This window comes from Pungitius pungitius, chromosome 15 (genome assembly GCF_949316345.1).
Source record: "Pungitius pungitius chromosome 15, fPunPun2.1, whole genome shotgun sequence".
Lineage (NCBI taxonomy): Eukaryota > Metazoa > Chordata > Actinopteri > Perciformes > Gasterosteidae > Pungitius > Pungitius pungitius.
Window position 1 is genome coordinate 11,247,405 of NC_084914.1, and position 22,716 is coordinate 11,270,120.

At 43.8% G+C, this 22,716-nt stretch overlaps 1 protein-coding gene across 2 annotated transcripts in view; it reads right to left on the reverse strand.

Annotated features, from left to right (window-relative positions):
• Positions 1 to 224: 224 nt before the first annotated feature.
• Positions 225 to 22,716, reverse strand: part of LOC119209074 (ephrin type-B receptor 1-B) — a 121,482-nt gene continuing 98,990 nt past the window's right edge. The window contains exons 9-17 of one of the 2 annotated variants that reach the window (XM_037458014.2): positions 22,621 to 22,685; positions 18,407 to 18,529; positions 16,997 to 17,244; positions 15,835 to 16,050; positions 7,068 to 7,217; positions 5,567 to 5,760; positions 4,703 to 4,858; positions 2,606 to 4,030; positions 225 to 683 (exon numbers count right to left, since the gene is read on the reverse strand). In XM_037458014.2, the coding sequence (XP_037313911.1) occupies positions 3,922 to 4,030; positions 4,703 to 4,858; positions 5,567 to 5,760; positions 7,068 to 7,217; positions 15,835 to 16,050; positions 16,997 to 17,244; positions 18,407 to 18,529; positions 22,621 to 22,685 (1,261 nt within the window). In that variant the 3' untranslated portion in view covers positions 225 to 683; positions 2,606 to 3,921. Of the gene's footprint in view, positions 684 to 2,605; positions 4,031 to 4,702; positions 4,859 to 5,566; positions 5,761 to 7,067; positions 7,218 to 15,834; positions 16,051 to 16,996; positions 17,245 to 18,406; positions 18,596 to 22,620; positions 22,686 to 22,716 lie in introns of both variants that reach the window. The other variant, XM_062557604.1, reaches the window with a different exon arrangement.

Sequence of the window (22,716 nt, forward strand, 5' to 3'; positions counted from 1 at the left end):
GGCACATTTATTAGTGGCTGATTTGCTTTCAACGTGAGCTGCCAGCCAGACCGGTGGCGAGAAAATGCTCTTCATTTTCAATATAAATCCCAGCATTAGATGTCACGCTCACACACTGCAATGACAGGAGTGTTACTGGATAATAACCCTTCCTCTCCACTTTCCTGGATAACCATTAATGAAATCAGAATTATAGCCCCTCCGAGGCACAGACCTTACAGTGATTGACTTGTTTTTCAAGGCGTTTATTGAGTGCATTTTAGTACAATATTTCTCAGAAAGTTACAGTTTACAAACTCTTGACACGTACTTGTCACAATTTACAAGTGGTAGCTATACAGAAAAAAAGAAAAAACTGTTCACGCTCTTAAACAGTGTACCTGTTCACATATAAATGTCTGTACACACACAAATGTGCCTGTTATGCTCCCACACATACATTCACTCTCTCGAATAAACCCCAAAAATGAAATGTGCGCGCTAATATTCCATCCTCAGCATCCGCTGTGTACCACACGGTGGATGCTGTAGCTGGTCCCCTGGAAAGATTTGACCTGCTCCTGCGCAGGCTTCCCACAGTAACTCCGAGTGTTCACACGGTGTGTACGTGCATGTAAACGTGTGACACAAATTGTGTGTTTGTGTTTCAATATGTGTGTGTGTGTGTATATCGAGTCCACATTCTGAAACAGAGGGGGGGGGGGGGGGGGGAAACAAAGAGAATGGAGTAGTTTAATAGGGTAGTTTTGTAGGGTGTCGGGTCAAAACGGCTTCTACTGTTCTCACCTATGAATGAAATCAGCCACTAAAAAGGAACGCTGGTCACTTCTCCGACAGTGACACAGCCGTGAAACATTTTACAAGCGCTGTTCTTGGGTTTTGTATCAGTGTGATGAATGGCTTCCATATGAAACGGCTTTTAGAGCGGGACGGCGACCCGCCTCTCCATTCATCACACTGGAGTGTCATTACAGTCAGATATTTAGAAAGACAAACAGAGCACATGGAAAATTACACTGTTACATAATGAATGTGTTCCATCATCTCATCCACAGGCTCTTGGGTTGGAAGCAAATACACAAGGCTGAGCTGAAAAGAGGACTAATGCATTCAAATTCACTCATTAGCCCCTGCGAATGGGAGTAATGCCAATGTCAAGAAGTATGTGATTATTATTATATTGAAAAATGGAAATACGTAGAGAAAGAAAAGGATTTTGCCGTTGAAGCAAGCCAGTCGCTTGATTTCTGTGTGTTGCATTACAAATCCTAAGCACAGAAATGAAAATTATGCAATGACAAAGATGTTTACAAATGAACCCAATTGCAATACAAATAGGTCCGATTCACTCCAGTAAGCTGAATGTTTAACTTTCATCAAACACCCCGTCTTAATGCCACTCACTCCACCGCTCTGTGAACTGACTCACCCTCCTCTTTCCATCACATGGGCACAAACTCTGTCGGGTTCCTGCCAACTGTCTCTTCATCCTAATCGATGGTTCCTTTGTTTGTGTGTACATCTTTTTTTTTTTCTCGAGCCTCCATCAGTCTCCCTAATTGGATGCATGTCAAATGTGGGTCCCAGCAGGTGTTTGCATCCTTGCCTGCGCCCACTGGGCTACAGAGCCAAGCCTTTCTCAGGCCGGGTTATAACTCGTCTAACCCAGCCCGGGACAGCTTGGTTACATCGACAACAACAAAAACAAAAAAACGCGGGAGAAGTGCCAGCTAGCAAGAGACGTGCAGGGGAGAGAGAAGGAAGACTATTTAAGGCGGGTGAGAATACATAATAATCTGCTAATTGGTCCGCCAGCAGTTTGTAATTTTAGATTTAAGGTGGTTACAGCCGTATTCATTCACCGCTCTTCAAATGGGGGCCACATCTGCTGCAGTGAATTGATGCTATAAAAGCTCATGGTAATTGTCTGTGAATGAGACCAATCATGGACGCATGTCAAGGAAACATAGCCGAGGGGACATTTTGGTAAATTTCCTTGCAAATGTTATTACTATTTCATCATCGCTCGACATAACTTGATTCATGAAATACAACAATGATTCCTCACAGCTTTCCGAGGACAACATAAGGAAGCAAAACCACCACTACTCACTATCAACTTGCACCAACCGCTCACACAACAATCATCATAGACCATCCCCACACACAAAAAAAAAGTCCTCCTTGTGTACTATCCAGTAACATCCTCAATTTACTGCAGTGTTAGTTCCTCAGGCACTCCATCCACAGCATCACATGGGAACATTGAAGACATCTGCCATTTAAGTCCGGTTTCAAACGCCAATAGCTGCCGCTAAGACTTACACAGATTCATCTATGCATGAAACTCTCACAAAGCGCTGGCGCCCCGACCTGTCGACCCATCTGGCGGCAGCATGTGGTGCGAGTGCATAGACGTACTCAGCAGCTTAGCTACGACGGCCCGTGGAAGGCTTTGCTTCCCCCCCCCAGCCCCGATACTCAGTTTGACTGCATGGAGAAGTCAAGCTTGCAGGACTTTGCAACTTTGCATCGGCAAAGAGGTTGACTGGATTTTTCTTTCAACTCCGGAAGTCCATTTGATGTCTTTTCCACAGATATTTACCGTAGATATGGGCCGGCCGAGGCGTGGCGTTTCCTTCCCTTCTGGATGTTGCTCAGCACTCTCAATACACGTAACAATAGAACAAAAATGAATAAAAACATAAGACATATCTGTACAAGTAAGTGCTGACCAGCAAAAGACAGAATGTGTACAGCCACATTAAACATGATCTCCAATAAAACGGATATTTTGTCAATTATTTTAACTCCTACAGCAATTGTCATATAGATGTACAATACCAATTATTTTTCTACGGTTCCTTTAATGTTTTCCTCAGCTTAAGATCCAGTCAGATTGTCCTTGTTTCCCAGGTACAACCCAGTGTCTGTTGTCACGGTCACGTGAAGGGAACCAGGGCACCTTGAAGAATGTACACATTGCGTCATGTGTCTATCACAATCTAGCCAACAAGCATGTCTTTGCCAAAAATGCAAGCAGAGAGTTCTGTACATACATATTCATACATATCACCTTCAATATGAAGGTTTATTATGAAATATATAATCATAATAAGCAAGAGATAAACATATTTATATTCTATGAATCTGGGTGGGGCTGGTTGAGAAGTCCTCCACCCAGCTTCCCACAGGTAGTTTTTAAGTTTAAATATGAGTGGGCGGAAACAACAAACAAAAGAACAGATGTTAAAAGTCAAAAATATAACTGGCTCTAAATTTTACCAGTTCATTTACGATACATTTTTTAAGCAAATTATGAAGTGTGAAAGTTGAAATCGGTGCTCCACTGTACATCCCTGTATCAACTTCTCCCTCTAATTATTCCTATTGGTAATTGCTTTTTCTTCTTGGACTGATTTCTGGCCAGGTCAAGGCATCTTCATTGCACACATTGACGACAGTAAAAATCACAGGTTACAAGTTGTTTCTAAATGTCTCACACTTTTGTTTACAACATCTTCAAGTCCAGATATTTTAAAAAGTACGATATCACTCATTTTACCACACAGTTTGGAATTGTGAGGGAGTCCCTGTTTCATGTCGGATTGTTGGAGTTATTTTGGTTTAAAATGACTTGAATGGCGTCCATAACCACATCTACTGATATCTTTCCTTTCCTTCTTTTATTGTGGATAAATGGAGAAACGGTATCAAGTCTGGACCCTGATCTCCGGGCGTGTGATGAGTGTTGATCATGTGATAGCGTAGACCCTGGTCTCCTGTTGTCGTGGTAGTTGATTAGATTAAGACAATTGTCTCGATTCTGGCGCGTTCCGATGGATCAGGGGTCATTCGTGGGCCGCCGTCTTTGTTGGTCCTACGAATGCTGCCTTCGCCATGGCACAGCGCCCCCTGTAGTCATGCCATATTCGTGGGTGACTGGCTCATCTGCACCCTCATGGTTTGGATATTACTGAGGATCTTCTTTTGGTGTCCTGCCAGGGTCACTCCTATTCTCAGCAAGTCCCTGCAAAGAAAGAAATGTGAAGGAAAAAATGAAAGACTTTCCATCATGTCGAAGATGGAATGGATTATTGGAGCATAATGGCATTATACTAGGAAGAACTTTCATTTTCTGTCGCATTTACATTTGTAACATCATGTATATAAAAGGGCACGTTCAGGGTAAAAAGCTATTCATGCAGCGACCAGAAAACTTAAGTTTACTAAATTAATTCTGTCACTTGAGATAAGACTTAGTAATGCATGTTGCTTTGCATTGCAAAGAGGATTCATAAATGCCGCCAAGCCCCAAGCATAGATTTTTAATAAAAAAATGATAATGATTTAATATTTTAACATAGATTTGTAGAGCAAGCAACATTGTTAATTAAAATAAATGAAGTGCAATATGCATGTTGGTATTGGTACTACAACTGCTGTGATAGATTATGCCATGACTCATTTGAAACACTCATGAACACAAAAACAGTAGCAATAATGAATTTGTCTCTTAAATGTGTATTCAAATGAGGATTCACATCACATTTTGGAAAATTCAATACAATGATTAAAAGACTTGAGTCAATGGGAACATTCATCCTAAAAATACACACACTTGATTTTGAATAATTTCATACAAGTGTGCCCATCAAGTGGCGTGTGCTCTTCATTTACACATTTGAGCAGGTGAACTCACTCTGAGGTCATTTGAGCCACCAGCTGCAGGGAAGTAAAACCTGAGTTTAGGAAGTTGTCTCTGTACTGGCTCATCTTGATGGCAGCAAGCCAGTCCTCTACTGAGCTGAAGGTGTTGAAATCAGGAATGGATCTGTCCAACAGTGGCTGGGAAGGCCTGCAGCATCAAGAGGGGAAACGGGTTGTAAGAGGAGGTGAGTGCAGTGCAAGGCTTTGTTGCAATATCCATCCGTCCATGTATTCACCCATCCATCTGTCTGTTGATCTATCTAGAGAAATATTCAAATCCTTGGCCTGAATGGTAAGTGCTGCAACCAACAAAAGTAAGCAAATACCATCCAATAATGTAAGAAAAGCGTTTGCAATTAAACATTAACAGACTTGAGCTGAAATACACAATGGAATTTGATGAAAAACAAGCTCCACCAGACTGAAACCAAAAGTTAACCTTTTCACATGGCAGCTGCACAAAGCGTGCAGAAAAACAGGTGGCTTCTGGACAAGTCTGTGAGGCACTGTTGGTGTCCACTTCAAAGCCTCAGAATGGGAATGGAAAATGTGTAGCAGAACCTAAAAGCTCACATTCCACATAGTCCACAACCAATTAAGATGAGTGTGGGAGGATATTTGAAGAGGGGTAGAAGAAATGGCCCAAAGCTGGGTGAGCACGTTGGAAAGCATTTGAATGCTAATCTGGGTGTGTGGACCGGAGGGAGGAAAAGTTCACTTGTGATGCAATCAAATGTGATGTTATTTTATTAGGGGATGAAAACCAAGCATTGCACATACTGAATTGTTTGTCCAGACAGCATGTGTAAATACTGCATAAATACATGAAAAGCCGACTTGAAGTGTTTTTACTCACACTGCAGGGATGTTGGCTACAGCTTTGAGGCTGGTGGGATTACGGATCATCTTGTCCAGGGTACTGACAATGTCGCTGAAGCGAGGTCGTACGTTGCGGTCCTTCTGCCAACAGTCCAGCATCAGCTGGTGCAGAGCACTGGGGCAGTCCATAGGTGGGGGCAGACGGTAGTCCTGTTCGATGGCGTTAATCACCTGGTGGAGTACGGAGGGGAGTGGGGAGTTTGGTTAATCTATTGCTGTTAGTCCCCCGCTCTGGCCACTCAAGAAACATTTAGCATTCAGGCTTCTTGACTCCATCGTATGGTTCTCCTGCAGGACAAAGCGGGGCGAAGAGACGAGAAGGAGAGCAGAGGCAGTGTCACAGGATAAAGAAATCCCTTAGGAATGGGCGGATTGTATGTAATTAACCCTGTGATAGCACAGCCCATTGATAAACCTAGCCTTAAACCATATCCATGTATCCAAAGTATCTATGGATGCAATCTTTTCTTGAAAATGCAAAGTTGCAAGATAAATGTCCGGAGTGAAATACAGTCAAAAAGAGACAGGGGCCGCTCTGTACGTTGCCAAGTCCACCCTGGAGTTGAGTGCAACTCAGCACAATCGTGCCAATGGTGCATATGGAGAAGTGGTTGTGTGTGAGTGTGTGTGAGTGTGCAAGTGTGTGCGCGTCGGTGGGCCGAGCAGCCGGACACGCTGAGCAGTGCCAGTCCTCTTCTCTGCATTAGTCCCACCAGGCAGCGTTTGCTGCTGGCCCACTGAGGCAACATCTGCTGGTTTGGACGGCCCTTGTGGAGCAGGGTCCATAGAGGACCTGGTGGTTGGCTGATTGTCTCTCTAAGGGAGCTTAGGGAGAGAAACTTCGTGTGGGACTATATCCAATGGTTGTGGGTGATGGTGTTGGTGCCTGTGTGTTTGTTGGCGTCTGTGTGTGGACCACATCCAAGCGGACACGGGGAACACATCAGAGCTCGCGGGCAATCGTTCATTGCTCTCTAAAGCTGGCCAGGGAGGAAAGAGTGTGATACGTAACTGTGTCTATAATATGTCAGCGTCAGAGTGAGAGTCAAGGACATCTTTAGGGATGATGCCATGAGATGGGAGCTGATGAAAGTGTGTGATTCATTTATTCCTCTCCTATGAGTTATCCTCGATTGTGTATTCATGAGGTGAAAAGAGAAACTGTTTAACCACATCTGTATGAAAATGACCATCCTCTTAATGAGGAGGCTTTTTTAGATACTTACTTGAATGAAATGTTTCTGTTCAGGATCTTTCTTTACGATCCCGTTAAATAGCCTTAAAGTCTAGTTCATTGTAAGAGGTGTATATTGAGTGGTGACGCTGTGCTGTCAATTGGACAATCACACTTTTCAGCCTGTCATTTCAAATAAAATGTTCTCTGCATAACAGAAATCCCATTTAACGCTCAATTTTCTGCTCTTGAATGCTATTTAGTGAAATCCATTTAAAACGTAAAAAAGGCAACAAACACTTACATCCTGGTTGGACATGTCCCAATAAGGCCTCTCTCCGAAAGACATCACTTCCCACATGACAATGCCGTAGCTCCAAACGTCACTGGCTGAGGTGAACTTTCTGTAAGCAATGGCCTCTGGTGCTGTCCACCGCACCGGGATCTTCCCACCCTGAGGAAAGGAGAAGGGAAAATAAAAAAAAGGGGCTCCTGGCAATTTAGGGAAAAACATACAAATCCGCCATCAGCCTTAACACCAGCGTGCTTGCCTCAGCTGTACACTCAAACTACCCCCACTCACCCACCATCAATACTCTGGCAGCAAAGAAACATACACGAGATTCTACTTCTGTCTCTGCAGCGGCTCCCAACAGGGTCCGCCCTTCACACATCGACCAACATCACATTTAGTCTCCTCTCCCAGAGCAGTGTTTGAATAAAGGAAGATAGGCCCAGGCTTCTGCTCGTACATCGAGCGTGTCTGCCTGTAATTGGGCTACCTGGGCCTCAGGCATGCCACGCGCCCTGTTGACTGAAATTGACAGCTGAGCTGCTTCCTTAATATTCCACACGCACGCACACACGCACACACACACATATATATATATATAAAATACACACACGGTTAAATACACAGAACATACGCATATGGACAGAAATATACAAATTCTGCACACCTACTCTGAATAATCCCTCCCTTGAGCACCTCCCCATCTATCTGAGTTGAGTTTTCCACCGGTTCAATAATGTCAATTAGCTGAATCTGAGCATTTGCAGATTAACTGCTTCTGGAGACAAACATGAACACAAAAAGCGACCCACACCGACCACCCTGTTCTCTGCTCTGAACTCATACAGGGGGGAGGGGGGGGGGGGGGGGATGTCGAGGAAGAGGATATTTGAAAGGCTGGGCAAGAATAATCATAAACATGTGTACTTGCGTGTATTGCTGTATGTGTGCTGCACACGTATGTGGCTGTGCTTCATGACACTGCACAGGTGGAGAGGCTGAGCTCATTAACGTGCACCTCTTTTGGATTCGATCTTGGAGAGGTTGCTGACAATGAAAAGGAGAACATCTGTCCCTGATTGAGAAGGAAATACTGCTTTTTCAATGAGCACACATGCCAGAAACGACGCAAAGCATCGGTAGAATTGTGCGATGGTCGCAGTGTGTGGTTGTCTGTGTGTAATCGACGGAGAAAGTGAGGGAACAAGAAAGAAATATGGAGAGGAAGAGATCAATAGTTTTTGCCCCAGGAACTTCAGTGCTTTTGTCATACCTCAGACTAGTTCATATCTGAATCGTTTCATCTATACGAAGAGCCCAAGACGCTTTCTCTTGCCCTTCCTTTTGTAGTTGGGCAAAACAAAACTACGCAGATACAAGTCGACTATCGTCCCTGAGAGAAAAACAAAGGGGCCAATCTCCTTCCTGCTCAACTGCCCCTCTGTCAGGGGCAATGCTCTGTCAATAATTCTATTTGGAACAACATGCATGAAATGAATAACAAAAAAAGAAACACTGAATACCGTGAAAAATGAGTTGCTCGAAGCAAAACGCTCTCTATTACGGCCCCTCTTTATCATTACTCGCTTTGCAACCTCCCTCGCTCTGTACATCTGGTCTCCTGCCCCAGGACCCTGTTGGGGATATGAGTGTCGCTTGAATGGCCCGAGCAACGACGCAGGCTTCACAAGAAGGTCCGTGCGCGCCTCCGACGAGACAGACTTTAGTAATAACATTTTCAAAGCCGGCGAGTCAGAGGCGGCTATGCAAACCCGCAGTAATTACTGCTGTGGGCCAGTGACAGCGCCGCCAAAATCCTGCTTTAATGGCATGAGGTGCTGAACGGCTCACGCATAGAAGGCAAAAACATAATGAAGTATTGGAGCGGTTTTGTTTTTTTTCAGTCAAAAGAGGGCTAATATCACAGGCAATGTGTTTGGGGGGGGGGGGGGGAGTGGAAGTGATGATGGGAATTAAAACAGACCTAAACTAAAACATAAAAGCATGAGTTCTTTGGACTTTCCACATTGTGCTGGCTGCCAAAGAAAAAACAAGCTGTGAAGCATCGCCCCTGAAACTGATTTGAAACACGGTTATGGTCTCAGACGGTTGACTCAGGACTGGCGTAGATGAGCCAGAATGCAGCTGCAGAACTTCTAGGTCTCGAGAGGAGCTGATCTGACCCTGAGAGCCTGGCACTGCGTAGAAAAAGTGAGCAGCCAGTGAGGGTGAAAACCCCAAAAGAAAGAAAAGCACCACTAAACCTGTTGCCTATTTCCCACACTATTTAAAAAAATAATTAGTAACATATGCACTCATGTTTGCACACAGACTTCTATCCATCGGGGACGTTTTGACCAGAAACAGGCGTGACCTGTCAAACAAAACGTCGACAGGATGAGATTCCCGTGACTGGCTGTGGCCGCCTGTGTCGGGCTGGGACCAGTTGTGACAGCGAGCGATACGTCTGCAGTACCACGACAACAGAGATGTGCTCAGGCTGTCAGGTTAAGAGGCATCGCGTCGAGACAAAGGTGTTCCTCTGACAGCCAGGTCCAACGGATGAAGGATAAACACGTGGTGGCAAGATAATGTGTGTCTTTACTCGTTTGCGCGAGTCTCCCTTGGCTCAATAACGTGTGCGTGTAGACATCGATACACTTAGCGACGAAATGAAACACCTGTCATGTCTTTGCCGTGGCTTCAGCTGTTCATCCACCAATGTGGCAGATATCTTCCTGTGGACTGTCACTGGCATGCTGCTGCAGAGTGAAATAAAAGCTTGAGCAAATATACCTGCCAGAGAACAATGAGACATCAACGCAGCGATGTCCCAAATAAACATGCACTTAGTGAATGAGTTCAGTGTTTGGCCTTGTTTTTACGCGTCCTTTTCACTTCACAGAAACTGTCAAGAGATTCCAAAAGTATTTTTTCTTTAATCTGGAAGACAAATACGCAGAAAATCCTTCCTCCCCTTGTCTCCCTGTTTCCTCCCCTTTTCTCTTTTCCTTTCCTCTTCCAACTTCAGTCATCCCTCCCCAAACAATGCACACACAAATACACTTGAGCACATTTACTTAGGCCGGGTAAAGTGCTCCATCAACATCCTTTTAATGAAATCCTGAGAGCAGCGATCTGCCCTGGATGTCTGCCCAAATAAAAAGAGAGAGAGAGAGTGGGGTGGAGACGGGGGGGAAAGGAAGACTGATTCGGAGAGATTGGGTGGAAAATAGAACAAAAAAGGGGTAGAGGTTGTTGACAGAGATGTTTCTCAGACACTAATGGGAACGTTTGGTGGAGAGAAAAGACGCGTCTTTTCACAATGTATACAGTAGATACAAAGGAGTCATACCAAACCGTGTCCAGAAGATCCCAGACAGTCTCAAATTAGACTGGCAGAAGTTGTGTCTTAAAGGCTAGTTCTGTAAATGTCTGGAGCAAGAGAAGGAAATGCTCACCCAGTATAGCCCACCATCAATCTTACAAACAAGATTGAAATATGCTTCATATTGCCAGGAACCTTTTATAGCAATTCCAGGTTAAGCCTATTATTTAAATAGTGTGCTTTAACTGAGAAATAGGATAATAATGTACCTTAGTGGACCAGTCCTACTGCATCCCAATAACATCGTGATCAATGATAAAGTGGGGTAAATAAATGAGTGTAATTTATGATCAATACTTTACCTTAAATGATTAGCTTAGTTAACTTTATATCTATTAAAGCTGGCTACAAAGCTGCATAATAGGTCCTGTCATGACTGCTCAATATTCATAATGTTATTGTGTTGCTCATGTTCCCGTCAAAAAAAATAAACCAAATTTAATGTCATGTCAACAATTGAATTATTTTGGAAAACAAAAATGTAATCTTTGTTTCTTAATATTGCAGTCTGCAGTTTATCATTTATGAAAAAACATAGATAAATGGAGACATATATTTTTATATAAACCACTTCATTGTGAATCCCACTCAGATGCAAATGGCCGCGCTGCGCTGACTCTGGCAAACACAACACACGCTATAAGTCAAGGTGCACTAAGTATGGATCATAATACTTCTATTTTTCAGAACCTACACATACAACTCCTCTTTATTCATTTTCTATTCCAATCCCGTAAAGTGTCTGCTGCTATATTTAACCCGAGACTGAGCAAATTAAACTGCAATCGGAATAAAATTATCCGGGAAACAACTTGATTAGTTTCCAATAAGAAAAAAAAGAAAAGCAAGAGCTACCAACAAACCGGGGGTTGCATGTTTAGTATTTCAGTGAAATAATATATGAGCATGAGACTGTGGTTCTATTTTCAGCAGCAGCAACTTAAGCTTTGCAGCATCCTCAAATGGGAAGCCAGATAGGGATCATGCATCATCACTGCAGTGGTGACTCGTACTTATCGGGAAGTGGAGGATCTGTGCAGCAGAGTGTGAGACTCTCTACGTGCTCTCCCTGTTCCACCGACACATGAAGCTTTCCTGCATGTGTATGTAACAACCCCTTCTTCAAGCCCAAATAAAAGGGATTGTGTACATGGGAAATGGGACATTTTTCTCATGCTCTTGGCATACATGTCGTATGAGTGAAGTCTAGTTCGAACCAATTGCCAACTCATACATTGGGAGAAATCTTCCCTAGATTGTTGTGGCTTATTGTGGCTAACACTGCAAGTTATAATCAGTGGGAGTTTGATAAAACATTGATTTGCATTTGCATTGTTGCAGCTACAAAGCTACAAACAACAAATGCCGGTTGCTTTGAACAACAGCGTATTACATTTCCCTTTACCTATATCAAGATCTAAGACTCTTAATCGTAAATACTTTTCAATATCAGCAGGAGTGAGGCACATTTTTGGCAATAACGTGTGTGTGTGTAGTGTGAAATGTTTAATGCATACTGACGGTCATTCTGCAGTGCGAGCACTGTAAGTGGAAACAACTGTTGACTTTTCCGCATACAACGTCAAATAAAAAATATCTTCATCTGTGTGTTCTAATTTTAGTTTGTGTATATCTAATAATGGTGCAATAAGTTAGAGTGTTTTCTTGCTGTACGCGATGCCATGATGTATGGACATGGCCGGCAGTGCCGTCGTGGTGACACATATAGAAATAGTCCCCTTCTTTGCCATGACCCACTTCCCATCTTGTTTACTCAGAGACCGTTGCATTAACTTGCGCTGCATACATATTTCACTACGAGTTGAGTAGACAAAGAAGCGCACGGGCCTGAAGCCAAAGAGAGGATGCAAATAGAAAACAGACAAATGACAGAAACAACAACCCAATCCGCATAGTGTGAACACTGGAGCGGACCTGAAAGAATGTCACTCAGGTCACAGTGATTTGACGTATGAGCTTTGCTACTGGCTCGGTGTGACCTCGCCTTTCAACCCCTCTCAGCCTCAATGACACAAACCACATGCACACACACACACACACACACACACACACACACACACACACACACACACACACACACACACACACACACACACACACACACACACACACACACACACACACACACACACACACACACACACACACACACATTTCCACTAAGAAATAGGTGCCTTGCTCGCTCCAGCTGTGATAGACTGGACAGACTACTCTGACGTTATTTTGGAAACATATCAACACAAACAATTCTCATATGGGTCACTTAAGAATATGAAAATGTTATCCTGGCCACAAAATGACAAACAGCGTCATCCGTCACATCTACGCTGAGTAAGACGTTTAGAAGTGACCTCAGAAGTGGACCGCTGGAGAAAAAGGGAATGAAATGGATGCAGGGATGAATGGCTCTCTAGATGGATTGTTGAATAAAGAAAGTTAATGTGAAAGTCTACTCGGTTAGCCAGCTGTTACGTTAAATCGAAGAGGATTCATTTTTCGTAAGTGGGGTCACTAACATCTGAACTTGTGATCATGCTTCTATGGGCAATTTCTTAAACAATTCAACCATGCTAATAGTCATGGAGTGATGCAAGTGTACAAAAAAGCCGCCGTTGTAATAAATCCCACATTCTTTAAAGTCGTTCTATTAATTAGCACATACCATTCAACCTGAGCAATACCATTGCACTCCAAGCGTTGTCCTGTTAGCATAATTCATCTTTACTTTGGTCAACAGCCAATAGAGAGTAAGGAGACCCCCCCCCCCGCCCCCCGTCTCTCTGAAACCTCCCAAAGACGAGTTCCAGAGTGAACCCACATCCAGGGTTAACACAATTACCGGCATGTCCCCCTCACCATGCATCCAGCATCTCACCACGGGCACTGTAATTGGTGTGCTTCAAATTTCAGGGAAAAATTAGAAAAACAGCAAAGGGAAAGAGGTGATTAATCTGCTGGAGGAGGAGGATGTGAATCACTGCATGCCAGCGCTGTTTAATTTTCCAGATTCCCCGGCCTTGTCTGCTATGCCGGCCTTGCTCACTGATTGGTTAGCGTCAGGTCCTTCTGAAGAAGTCAAGGAGTGAAGGGCACCATACATAGCTTAATTACAGCATAGGACCCTGTGGAGGCCCATGTGGATGAATGGATTAGGGGGGGGGCAGTGAAACATTAGATGATCACTGTTTTGTTCCATGCAAGAGACATATTGATGGTTTTGTGATATAAATGAAACTGCTCTTTTGATTTGGAAGGAACATAAATAGCATGGAAGATTTCCTGTGGATGTTTATGATAATAAGGCAGCATTCAGAATCAAAGTGAAGCACATCCAAAGCTTTGATGTGCTGGTTTTAAAATCCTCTCAGTAAAAAAACAAAAAACAAAAAATCACCACACCATCAAAAAAAACTGAGTTACCATCATAAAAGCTCCCCAGGTTCAGACTTCAAACCTAATCTGCTCTATTGACTCTCTGGATAATGCCCTCAGGGGAACTTTGTTTGCGTTAAACACCATCAAAATGCGCCATGCCATCTATGATCCAATCCCTACCTTTCCCACCCTGTTCTGTTAAGCGAGCTCAGCAGTGTCGACAACAGGGAGCTTCTCTTTGTTGCTAAATGCGGCCACGGCTTACCCAGAGGGGTCGAGCGTACAAAGCAAGCCGTGGGGAGCGATTGGCTCCTGGCCACACACCCATGTGGATTCAGGTCCCCTCTGGCCCACGTGACACTTCGGGTTCGCTCCTGGGCCATCTGCCAGTTGTTTACACTGTTTGCTGTGCACCGGAAGCTCTGGGTTGAACCCTCGTTCGATCACGCCGTCCATCCGCCGGCGACTGCGCATCTCCACCGATGGAGTTGATTTCTTCTGATGCTTGACTGTGAGGATGTGGCGTAATGAGAGCCACCTGGAGCTGGAAACGCTGTGCCATTGCCTACTGCCCCCCCCCCCCCCCCGCTGAGACGTCACCCTAGTTTGTAATGTAGATAACGTTGTAGTTAACATCTCAGCGTCCTGTTAATCGGCATCTTTTAAAGGTCGGTTCCCACCCAAGCAGGTTTTACAGCCCCGGCTTGCCTTGGGAGAGAAGTGGTGTGTGGAGCAACCGACAACCTCCTCAAGTGTCCTTGGCACTTCGGACCCCTGAGTCAAGTTGGGGAAAGGAAGTGCCGGTGATCACAAAACATAGAAACCCGATGGCCTAAATCAACAAGAGCGAAGTTCAGTCTGTCAGTGACTTATTTGCTCAACTGCGTTGGCCAACAATGCTGCTTTGCGCTGCTCTCAAGTTCTCTCAGACTTAACCTCAAGTTTTGCATACGTTAAGATAACTTTACATATGCATTCAATACAATGCTGTCATTCACAGTATACAATAAATCAAAAATAGATCCCTAAAGTGGTTATAATCAATAAATAGGCAAGACTTCTAGGCATATATATATATATATATATATAGGTATAATAATATAGAAACATGCTCTTTATTCTTTATTGACTAGTTTTGTTTGCACAAGACCTTGCAGGCATCAACACACACACTATAATGAGAGTAAATCAAGATACCTTTCAGACCAAAGTCTCAAAAGCAGAGCCAATAATACAATGGTCACGGGGCTTGCACACACAGATACACATCATCATCAAATACACACACACACACGCACACACTCACACACAGACCTTCACCAACCAAAAACCTCACCAACCCGGCATGCCGCGAGTCCTAATGACCTGCACCGTGTGCTTGCGAGGGTGTGAGATTGTGTTTGGAATTAGGAAGAGGAGAGGCAGAAGATGAACTAACGATGGCTGCTAATAATTACAGATCTGTAGTGTGGAGGAGTTAATGAGGAGCCAAAGCCTCCCATGATGCCCGAGTAATAATGAATGAGGAGGGAGAGAGCGGACGGAGAGAGGGAGAGGCGGGGGGGGAGCTGTCAATTTGAGAGGCCGCAATGCCCTTTGGTTTCTCCGCACTCTGGGCATGTCAACGAGAGGGGAGCCTTCCCAGCGGAGGCTTGTCTCCTCACTAATGAAGATGTGACAGACCTCTGGTCCGTGACTCGCAGAGTGTAGGAAAGACGGCGAAGGGCGATGACGAAGACGGACAGCTAATATATAACAAAAGGCACTGAAAAGGTGAAAGGTTGCAAAGACTTTTAAAAAGAACGAGACCGCGTCGTAGAAGCAAAATGAACATTAGACGGGGAGTGGATGGGTTTTGGGAGTATTTTGATTGTCATGAATGTCCGTAACAAATTGACTGCAGAGTTGAAGGATACGTTACATCTTTAAAAAGAAATACTAGGTGAGTGAAAAATAAAAAAAGGTACCTATGACCTTTGAAAGAAAGGTACTCACCAGAGAGCTGGTGTAGCTGGGATCAGAGGTGTCATCTTGTAGGTAGCGGGACAGGCCAAAGTCAGACACTTTACACACCAGGTTGCTGTTGACCAGAATATTCCGTGCAGCAAGGTCACGGTGGACGTAGTTCATTTCTGAGAGATATTTCATCCCAGCTGAGATCCCACGCATCATTCCTACCAACTGGATCACCGTGAACTGACCGTCATTTTGCTAGAAGACAGAGACAAAACAATTCAAATCAGTTAATTATATATCAACTGTCATTTGTGTCATAATTATCATGAATTAGAATATCTTGAGAATATCGAGCTGTTTAAAAATAATACAAATTTTATGATAATAAAATGACTGCTTTTTAAAGAAAATTACGACCAAAAATACTATAATCATGCTGATTGTTCACTTAATCATAAATACAGGGTTGAATTGTTTTACATCAAAGTGATTATCTATTAGAAAATATGAGTAAATCTATGTTTTCCAATGCCGTCTTGATGATGTCAGACAGATTGCCCAGCCTGACTCCACCACCAGAATTCTAAAGATCTTGTAGTCTATCAGCATTATTACCTTCAATGACAGCGGGCAAAGACGAATTGTTACACCTGGCTTGTACTTAAGACACAGCAAGGCTAATTGACCGTCCATCTCTTCAGTACCCACGCACGATGCCCCTACCTCTGAAGAGCAAGCTTTGAACCCCCGAAACACAGTAACAAATAAGAGGGTAAGGGAGATCGATGGAAACACAAGTCGGATGTGGCGGTTAGCAAAGCCAACTTCAAAGAGCCCCTTTAAACCCACCCTAGATCAAAGTGGAGTAGAACACCAATCCATGAGATTGAAGGTGGAAAAAAAGCGAGCAGAATATTGATCAAGCTGTATGCCTGCTCAATCTTGACAATAAAAGAAAGTGAAGAGTCCATTAAAAGCGTTTGCATTAATGGGGAAATTAAGGGCTAATGGACATTTTCAAATTAAGAATGATTGAAATCATGTTGATTGTCATGAAACATATTCTCTTTCTAATTTGTATAATAAGGGATTCTTAGCATGGACTCCTTTTCTGGGGGTCTTATAAAAATCAAGATTTCTCTCCAACCCATTAATATATCATTGTGAACATCCCACATCAATGTTTCCGATAGTTACTCACCCTGAGGAAAGAATCAAGGGCACCATTCTCCATGAACTCTGTGACGATCATGACCGGACGGCTCTTTGTTACTACGCCCTCCAGACGGATAATATTTGGGTGATCAAACTGGCCCATGATTGACGCCTCGGCCAGGAAGTCGCGTCTCTGTTTCTCCACGTAGCCCGCCTTCAGGGTCTTGATAGCCACATAGATCTCCCGCTTGCCAGGCAGCTTCAAACGGCCCTTGTAAACCTCCCCAAATTCACCTGGAGGGGAAATAGGGTGAGGTGCACAGTTGTTGCTCTGTCAAAAATGAGAACTGATTGTCGTTTTGTCTGATGATGAAGCGATCACACAAAAGATTAGTAGAGCTGATGAGATATAAATCTACCCATATATCAAGCTTATTTACATCTCAAGTCTCTTGGCAGGTGTTATAGATCTTCATTTAGTCCATATCAAGCATGCTGAGTGTTGTCCAATACTCCTTTAGTGTTGCCCCGTCATGAAATTCATGACAGCGCCTCTGTCTTTCCCACTATTTATCAACCCTTAGAGCCAGCCAAGTGTCTTCGCATCACCCAGTCAGAGAGTAACACGGCAGCACTATCTGGTAAATATTTGGAATCTGTTTGATTAATTATCACCACCTTTGTTTCCTGCAGAGACACCACACAGTGAAATCAACAAAAAACGGAAATCTTTAATTAGTTAGTCCCCTTGCATTCTTCCCCCTGTCCGATCTCCTTCACTTCCTCACACCTAGCTTGCTGAGTAGGCCGGTCCGCAGGATCAATGCCAGGCACGGCCTTATTACCAGGACTATTTTTTGCACATATGGTGCCAGCATGCCTATACTGCTGTAAAAAAATAAATAATAAAAAAGGTGTGCCCTGTCAGTAGGAAAAGACGTGTTGGAAACACATGGACACATCATGCTATTTTAGCCTCCAGATGCTCAGAATTGACTTCAAAGCAATCAGCCTCTAAAAAGAAGCTCATCAATTATAATTATAGCTTATATATCACCTATTTTCCAAGTAAGGTTAATGACGGGGGCAGGCCGGAACATTAAAGAGACCAACACTAATAGGCTCCAAAAACAGAGAAGCACAGGGAATAGGCGCGAGTTATTTCTAATGCCCTTAGCTCCCCAGGTGGCTGCCCCACATGCTGCTGGTGCTCTTGACATAGGCCCTTGACACGTTCCCACCCGATACGGCAGGCTAAAGGGCTGAGCTTCACCACCTCGAACTGACGCAGGCTAAACAAGAACACAGACATTTGCGCGTCAGACGCAGGAACACACGAAGATAGAGCAACTCACGTTCACCCGTGTACAAACGCACACACACAAACACAAACGCACACACACACACACACACACACACTCGGACTGTTCCAAAGAACCCATTCGATTCTCCGTACCTGCACCGATGACCTCCTCGATCTTGACGGTGGAGACGTCGATCTCCTTTGCGAATTCTCGCACGGCTTCGTTGGGGTCTTCGTAGGTAAATGGATCAATGTAGATCTTCATCCCCGGGGAGCCTGAGAAGTGGGTCGGGCAGCCCAGTGGGGAGGGGCAGTTAGACATGTCGGCTCGCAAAGAGAGTTCTAGGACAACCAAAGTGCTCAATGAGCTTTCAAGAAGAAGACAGCGTTCTTAAAAAAAAAATATATATATATTTTGGCTAATGTCTACAATTGATGAATGAAAATTGCCTTTCAAGTCGTAGTCTAAATCAGTGTGACACAGCATTACTTACAATCACTACAAGCTCTTAACAGTTGTAAATGATGATAACTCCATTGGCCCTATTGTCCTCCTTAGAGACTCAGAGCCTCAGTTACAAGTAGGACAGACAATACAAATGGTGGTTTGATGATTCAGTACTTGGAACGGCAAAGTACCCCGCAAAAGATGGATGAAGGGACCATGGTGTATAGAAAATGTAAATGTAGATGCATGATTTCACCCTCTTATCCCTTAGACTAGCAATCCCAGCTCTTTGATAGTGGTATAGCAAATTTCCCTGCAGCCTTTTCTGTTTGAGCTTATGAAAAGATATAATCACAGCTTCTCGTGATGTTTTGCAATCGGTGACTGAGTTCACAGTGGAGTGGAGATGTCTTCAAACGAAAAGGGAGACATGTCAGCGTTGAGAGGCCGGAAAAACAGTGGCGTAAAAAACACTTGTAAACCATTTCAACACATGCTGCCACAAGGCGGCTTTACGGCGAACAAGGCGACGACGAACCCGTCATTCCTACCGTGATACCCAAGGGCTCTCTCTCTCTCTCTCGCTCTCTCTCTCTCAAAGCTGTTTAGTCAAAACCCTGGCAGCCATGATTGGAATAAACCCATCTCCATCATGTCAATTTGTGCCCGCTTCTTTGCATAAGCCACATAGCGAGTGGGAGGGGTCTCAGGAGACCCGAGGAGGATAAGGTCTGGTCTTGGAGGGATCAAGGTGCCTCACCTCGCTCTCGACTAGAAACTGATTCTGGTTAGCGCGCTAATTGCCTTGAACCCCGTCAGTGTGAACGTAATTGCTCATTAGAGATTCCATACAGATTGGATTCCTGTTAATCCATCGGAGGGCTTACAGCTTAGCATTCTATAAAATTGCTCTATCTACAAGCGTCGCCGCGCCGCTCACACACCACCGCCGGGTGCAACTCGAAATCTCAACAGGGAGCCGCTCGGGCGAAAAAGAAGAAATGCCTGCGCTGAAAATGTCATGCACACGTATCCACGTGCGCACACCCATTACTTTCTAATTCACAGCCCAGAGCACAGGTTCATATATCATTTAAAAAGAAAACAGTTTATGCCTCTCGCTCCCTCTGGTGCAGCTCCTGGCTTAGTTGACTCATATTTTTATGGCCATCAGATAAAAGATAGATTTCTGCTTTAATGTTTAATAGTTCCTTCATTTGAGTGTGTGAAGCAAATCTATCCAAACCTCATTTCTATTTTTACCCTGTCGGGAGAGGATGCATGACTGCTGCAGTGACTTATGGGCATATATCACATCATACCTTTTTTAACCACCGGCGTGCATGTAACATAAATAAGACAAATGGAATTTAATGGATTTAGAAACCTAAAAAAAACATCCCTGGGCTATAAAACAACTTCTAAAATGGTTAAGGGTATTTAGTTGACCTAAACAATAAATTACAGTTTACTGCACTGCACTTAAACATTTTATTTTCACCAATGTCCGGCATTTACCCAGTTATTATTCTGCCCTGCTCATTTACTGAATGGCCCTAGAGTATCCACAAATCAACCTTAAGGCAGTAATGCCAACATGAATCTATTACTGGCAATGGGTACAATCAAATTACTGGTCCTGCTACACAGAATATCGTTATGGCCTAAAGACAAACAGCAATGTCAGCCAGAGAAAATATAGCGCCAATAATTATCATTTAATAATGATAATATAATAGTTTTTTAGTTAAATTAATTATTTCATTTGATCTTTTACCAGATAAACATAAAATCTTCACGATCGTATTTCCTGACAATATTTGTAAACTAGAAAAGACACTGCAAGCTGTACACTTATAGTGAACACAGTCCCATTACGATGGTGCTAGAAGCACACTCATCTTTCTGTGGGCTTTTTGAGGATAATGAGTTGACTTTATTTTACAAACAAAAACTAATTATGTATCATTTGATTAGAGTAAAGCATTTTGTCACGCTGCAGCTTATTAGCATGGAAACCACAGAGAAGATCTGAAAATTGTATGGGATTAACAGTCCGCTGCTTTATAGATGTCAGTTCGGGTCAGGAATGTTGTTTGAACGATAATGTTTAAAGTGATGAAAGGCAATAACAAATCCCCCAATATTCTGCTCATGCCCACTCAGGGAATCCACATGTGCTAATGCAGCATGCTGCTGCAAGGAAAATGAAGCTACTGAAGTATAAACGTATTTGTCATCTAACAACTGGATTTGTGAAATGGGCTTCCAGATCCCACTCTGGGCTGTACAAACAACAGCTGAAGCCACAACCGGGTTTAAACATTCAAGGATGTGCTGCTATTCATATGCAGAGACGCGTTATGGCATACTGCAAACATGCAGCACTAAGAAACAGAAACATCTGTTCATTAGCTTGTTCTGGTAGGTCGTGTGTGGAAAGTATAGTTCAAGGGAAGAGCTGAGAAAAAGATATATGCTCCGATGTAGTAACGTGAGAATATATATCGTACGGGTGAACACTGATAATATTGTGTGCTATTAAAACAAAATAGAAAATCCTACAAACCCCAAAAGCAGCACTTGATCCATGTGTGGGAATCATTTTCTGCTCAAGCTTGTGTTTCAATCCGCCTGTCATGACATCCCACCCAGTGTTTGGTGTGATGTTAAAGGTCTAATTTCCTCCACCTTGACCACACCACGCTCGCTTGCACCACTTAAATTACAATATGAGCACACCCCCCCCCCCCTCCCTTGACGACTGCCACGTTAGGTGGGCAGGGAATGAGGAGATATCATCTAAAGTGTGTAGAAACAGCTGGAACAGTATTCAGCCTGCCAACACATTATGGGAGATTCTCTAGAAACAATTGGTTGAGCTGCGCTATTTAATTGTTGTGTTGAACGCAGTAATTACAAAACTGCCAGTCAAGTCTTCACAGAATGGAAGACAATAACGCATGGTGTGTGTGTGTGTGTGTGTGTGTGTGTGTGTGGGGGGGGGGGGGTTGACTTCACTCAGTGTCGGCGGCGTGAAGGTTGAAAGAATAAACCTATGAACAGAATCTCTTATCCCCATTTGCTCTGCACGCTTTATATGGTTGAGGCTCCAAGTGACTCTGATCTTTTGTTTGTTTTCACCACTCGTGTTAATTGCGTTTAGTCACCCCGAAGACGGCCTGTGACAAAACCGACTCCTCTGCCCAGGTTTAATGAGCCCCCGGATTACAGCGGCAGCGGCTTTGACACAAAGTAACTGTGCTGAAGCGCTTTGCTGTGTCGGGCTCAACAAAACTCTTACCCCCCCCCCCACCTCGAGTGAGCCCCTTTCCAGACTTCTAGCTCGGCAGTACACAGGGCTTTCATTTGAGCTACACGTCACACACACAAATGGGGTGTGCATGCGTGTGCGAGTGGGGAAGGTTATACGTGTCTCCCTCCAGGCTGCTTCCTCTCATCAGTGGGTGGCGGCGAGGCTGCCTGAAACATGACTAAATCACAGCTATCGTGGCGCCCTGAGAGATGACTGTCAGTCACTGTCGTGTTTTGTGGTAAAGGAAGGAAAATGTCATTTGTATCCGCAAATGCCTGCTACATCAGGTAATTTCTCTTTTGCCTCCCTTCCTTTTCATCAACGTGTTTTACAAGATGACTTTACCTCCACGTCCTTAATTATACATGATATAACAGCAGCAGAGGACTGGACAAAGTGGAAATGGAGGTGGAGCGAATATGAATCAAGTATACAAGGACATGCTCAGAAAAGTGATGTCTTAACATATGCAACCCTCCTCGGTTATGTCTTTTTCAACAGCAGTAGGAAATATACAATCATACTAGCTTACAGATATAAGATTTTTGGAGAACACCTTATACCACTTGCTTTTAGAGGAGTTCACTTTTAGGATGGCCTTACCCCTTCCTGTGCTGTAGTGTTGCAACTTGTCACTGTACACCGCCTCCTTGGTGTATGCCCTTTTCCTGAGGGAGCAATGAACATGGAGAGGAGAGA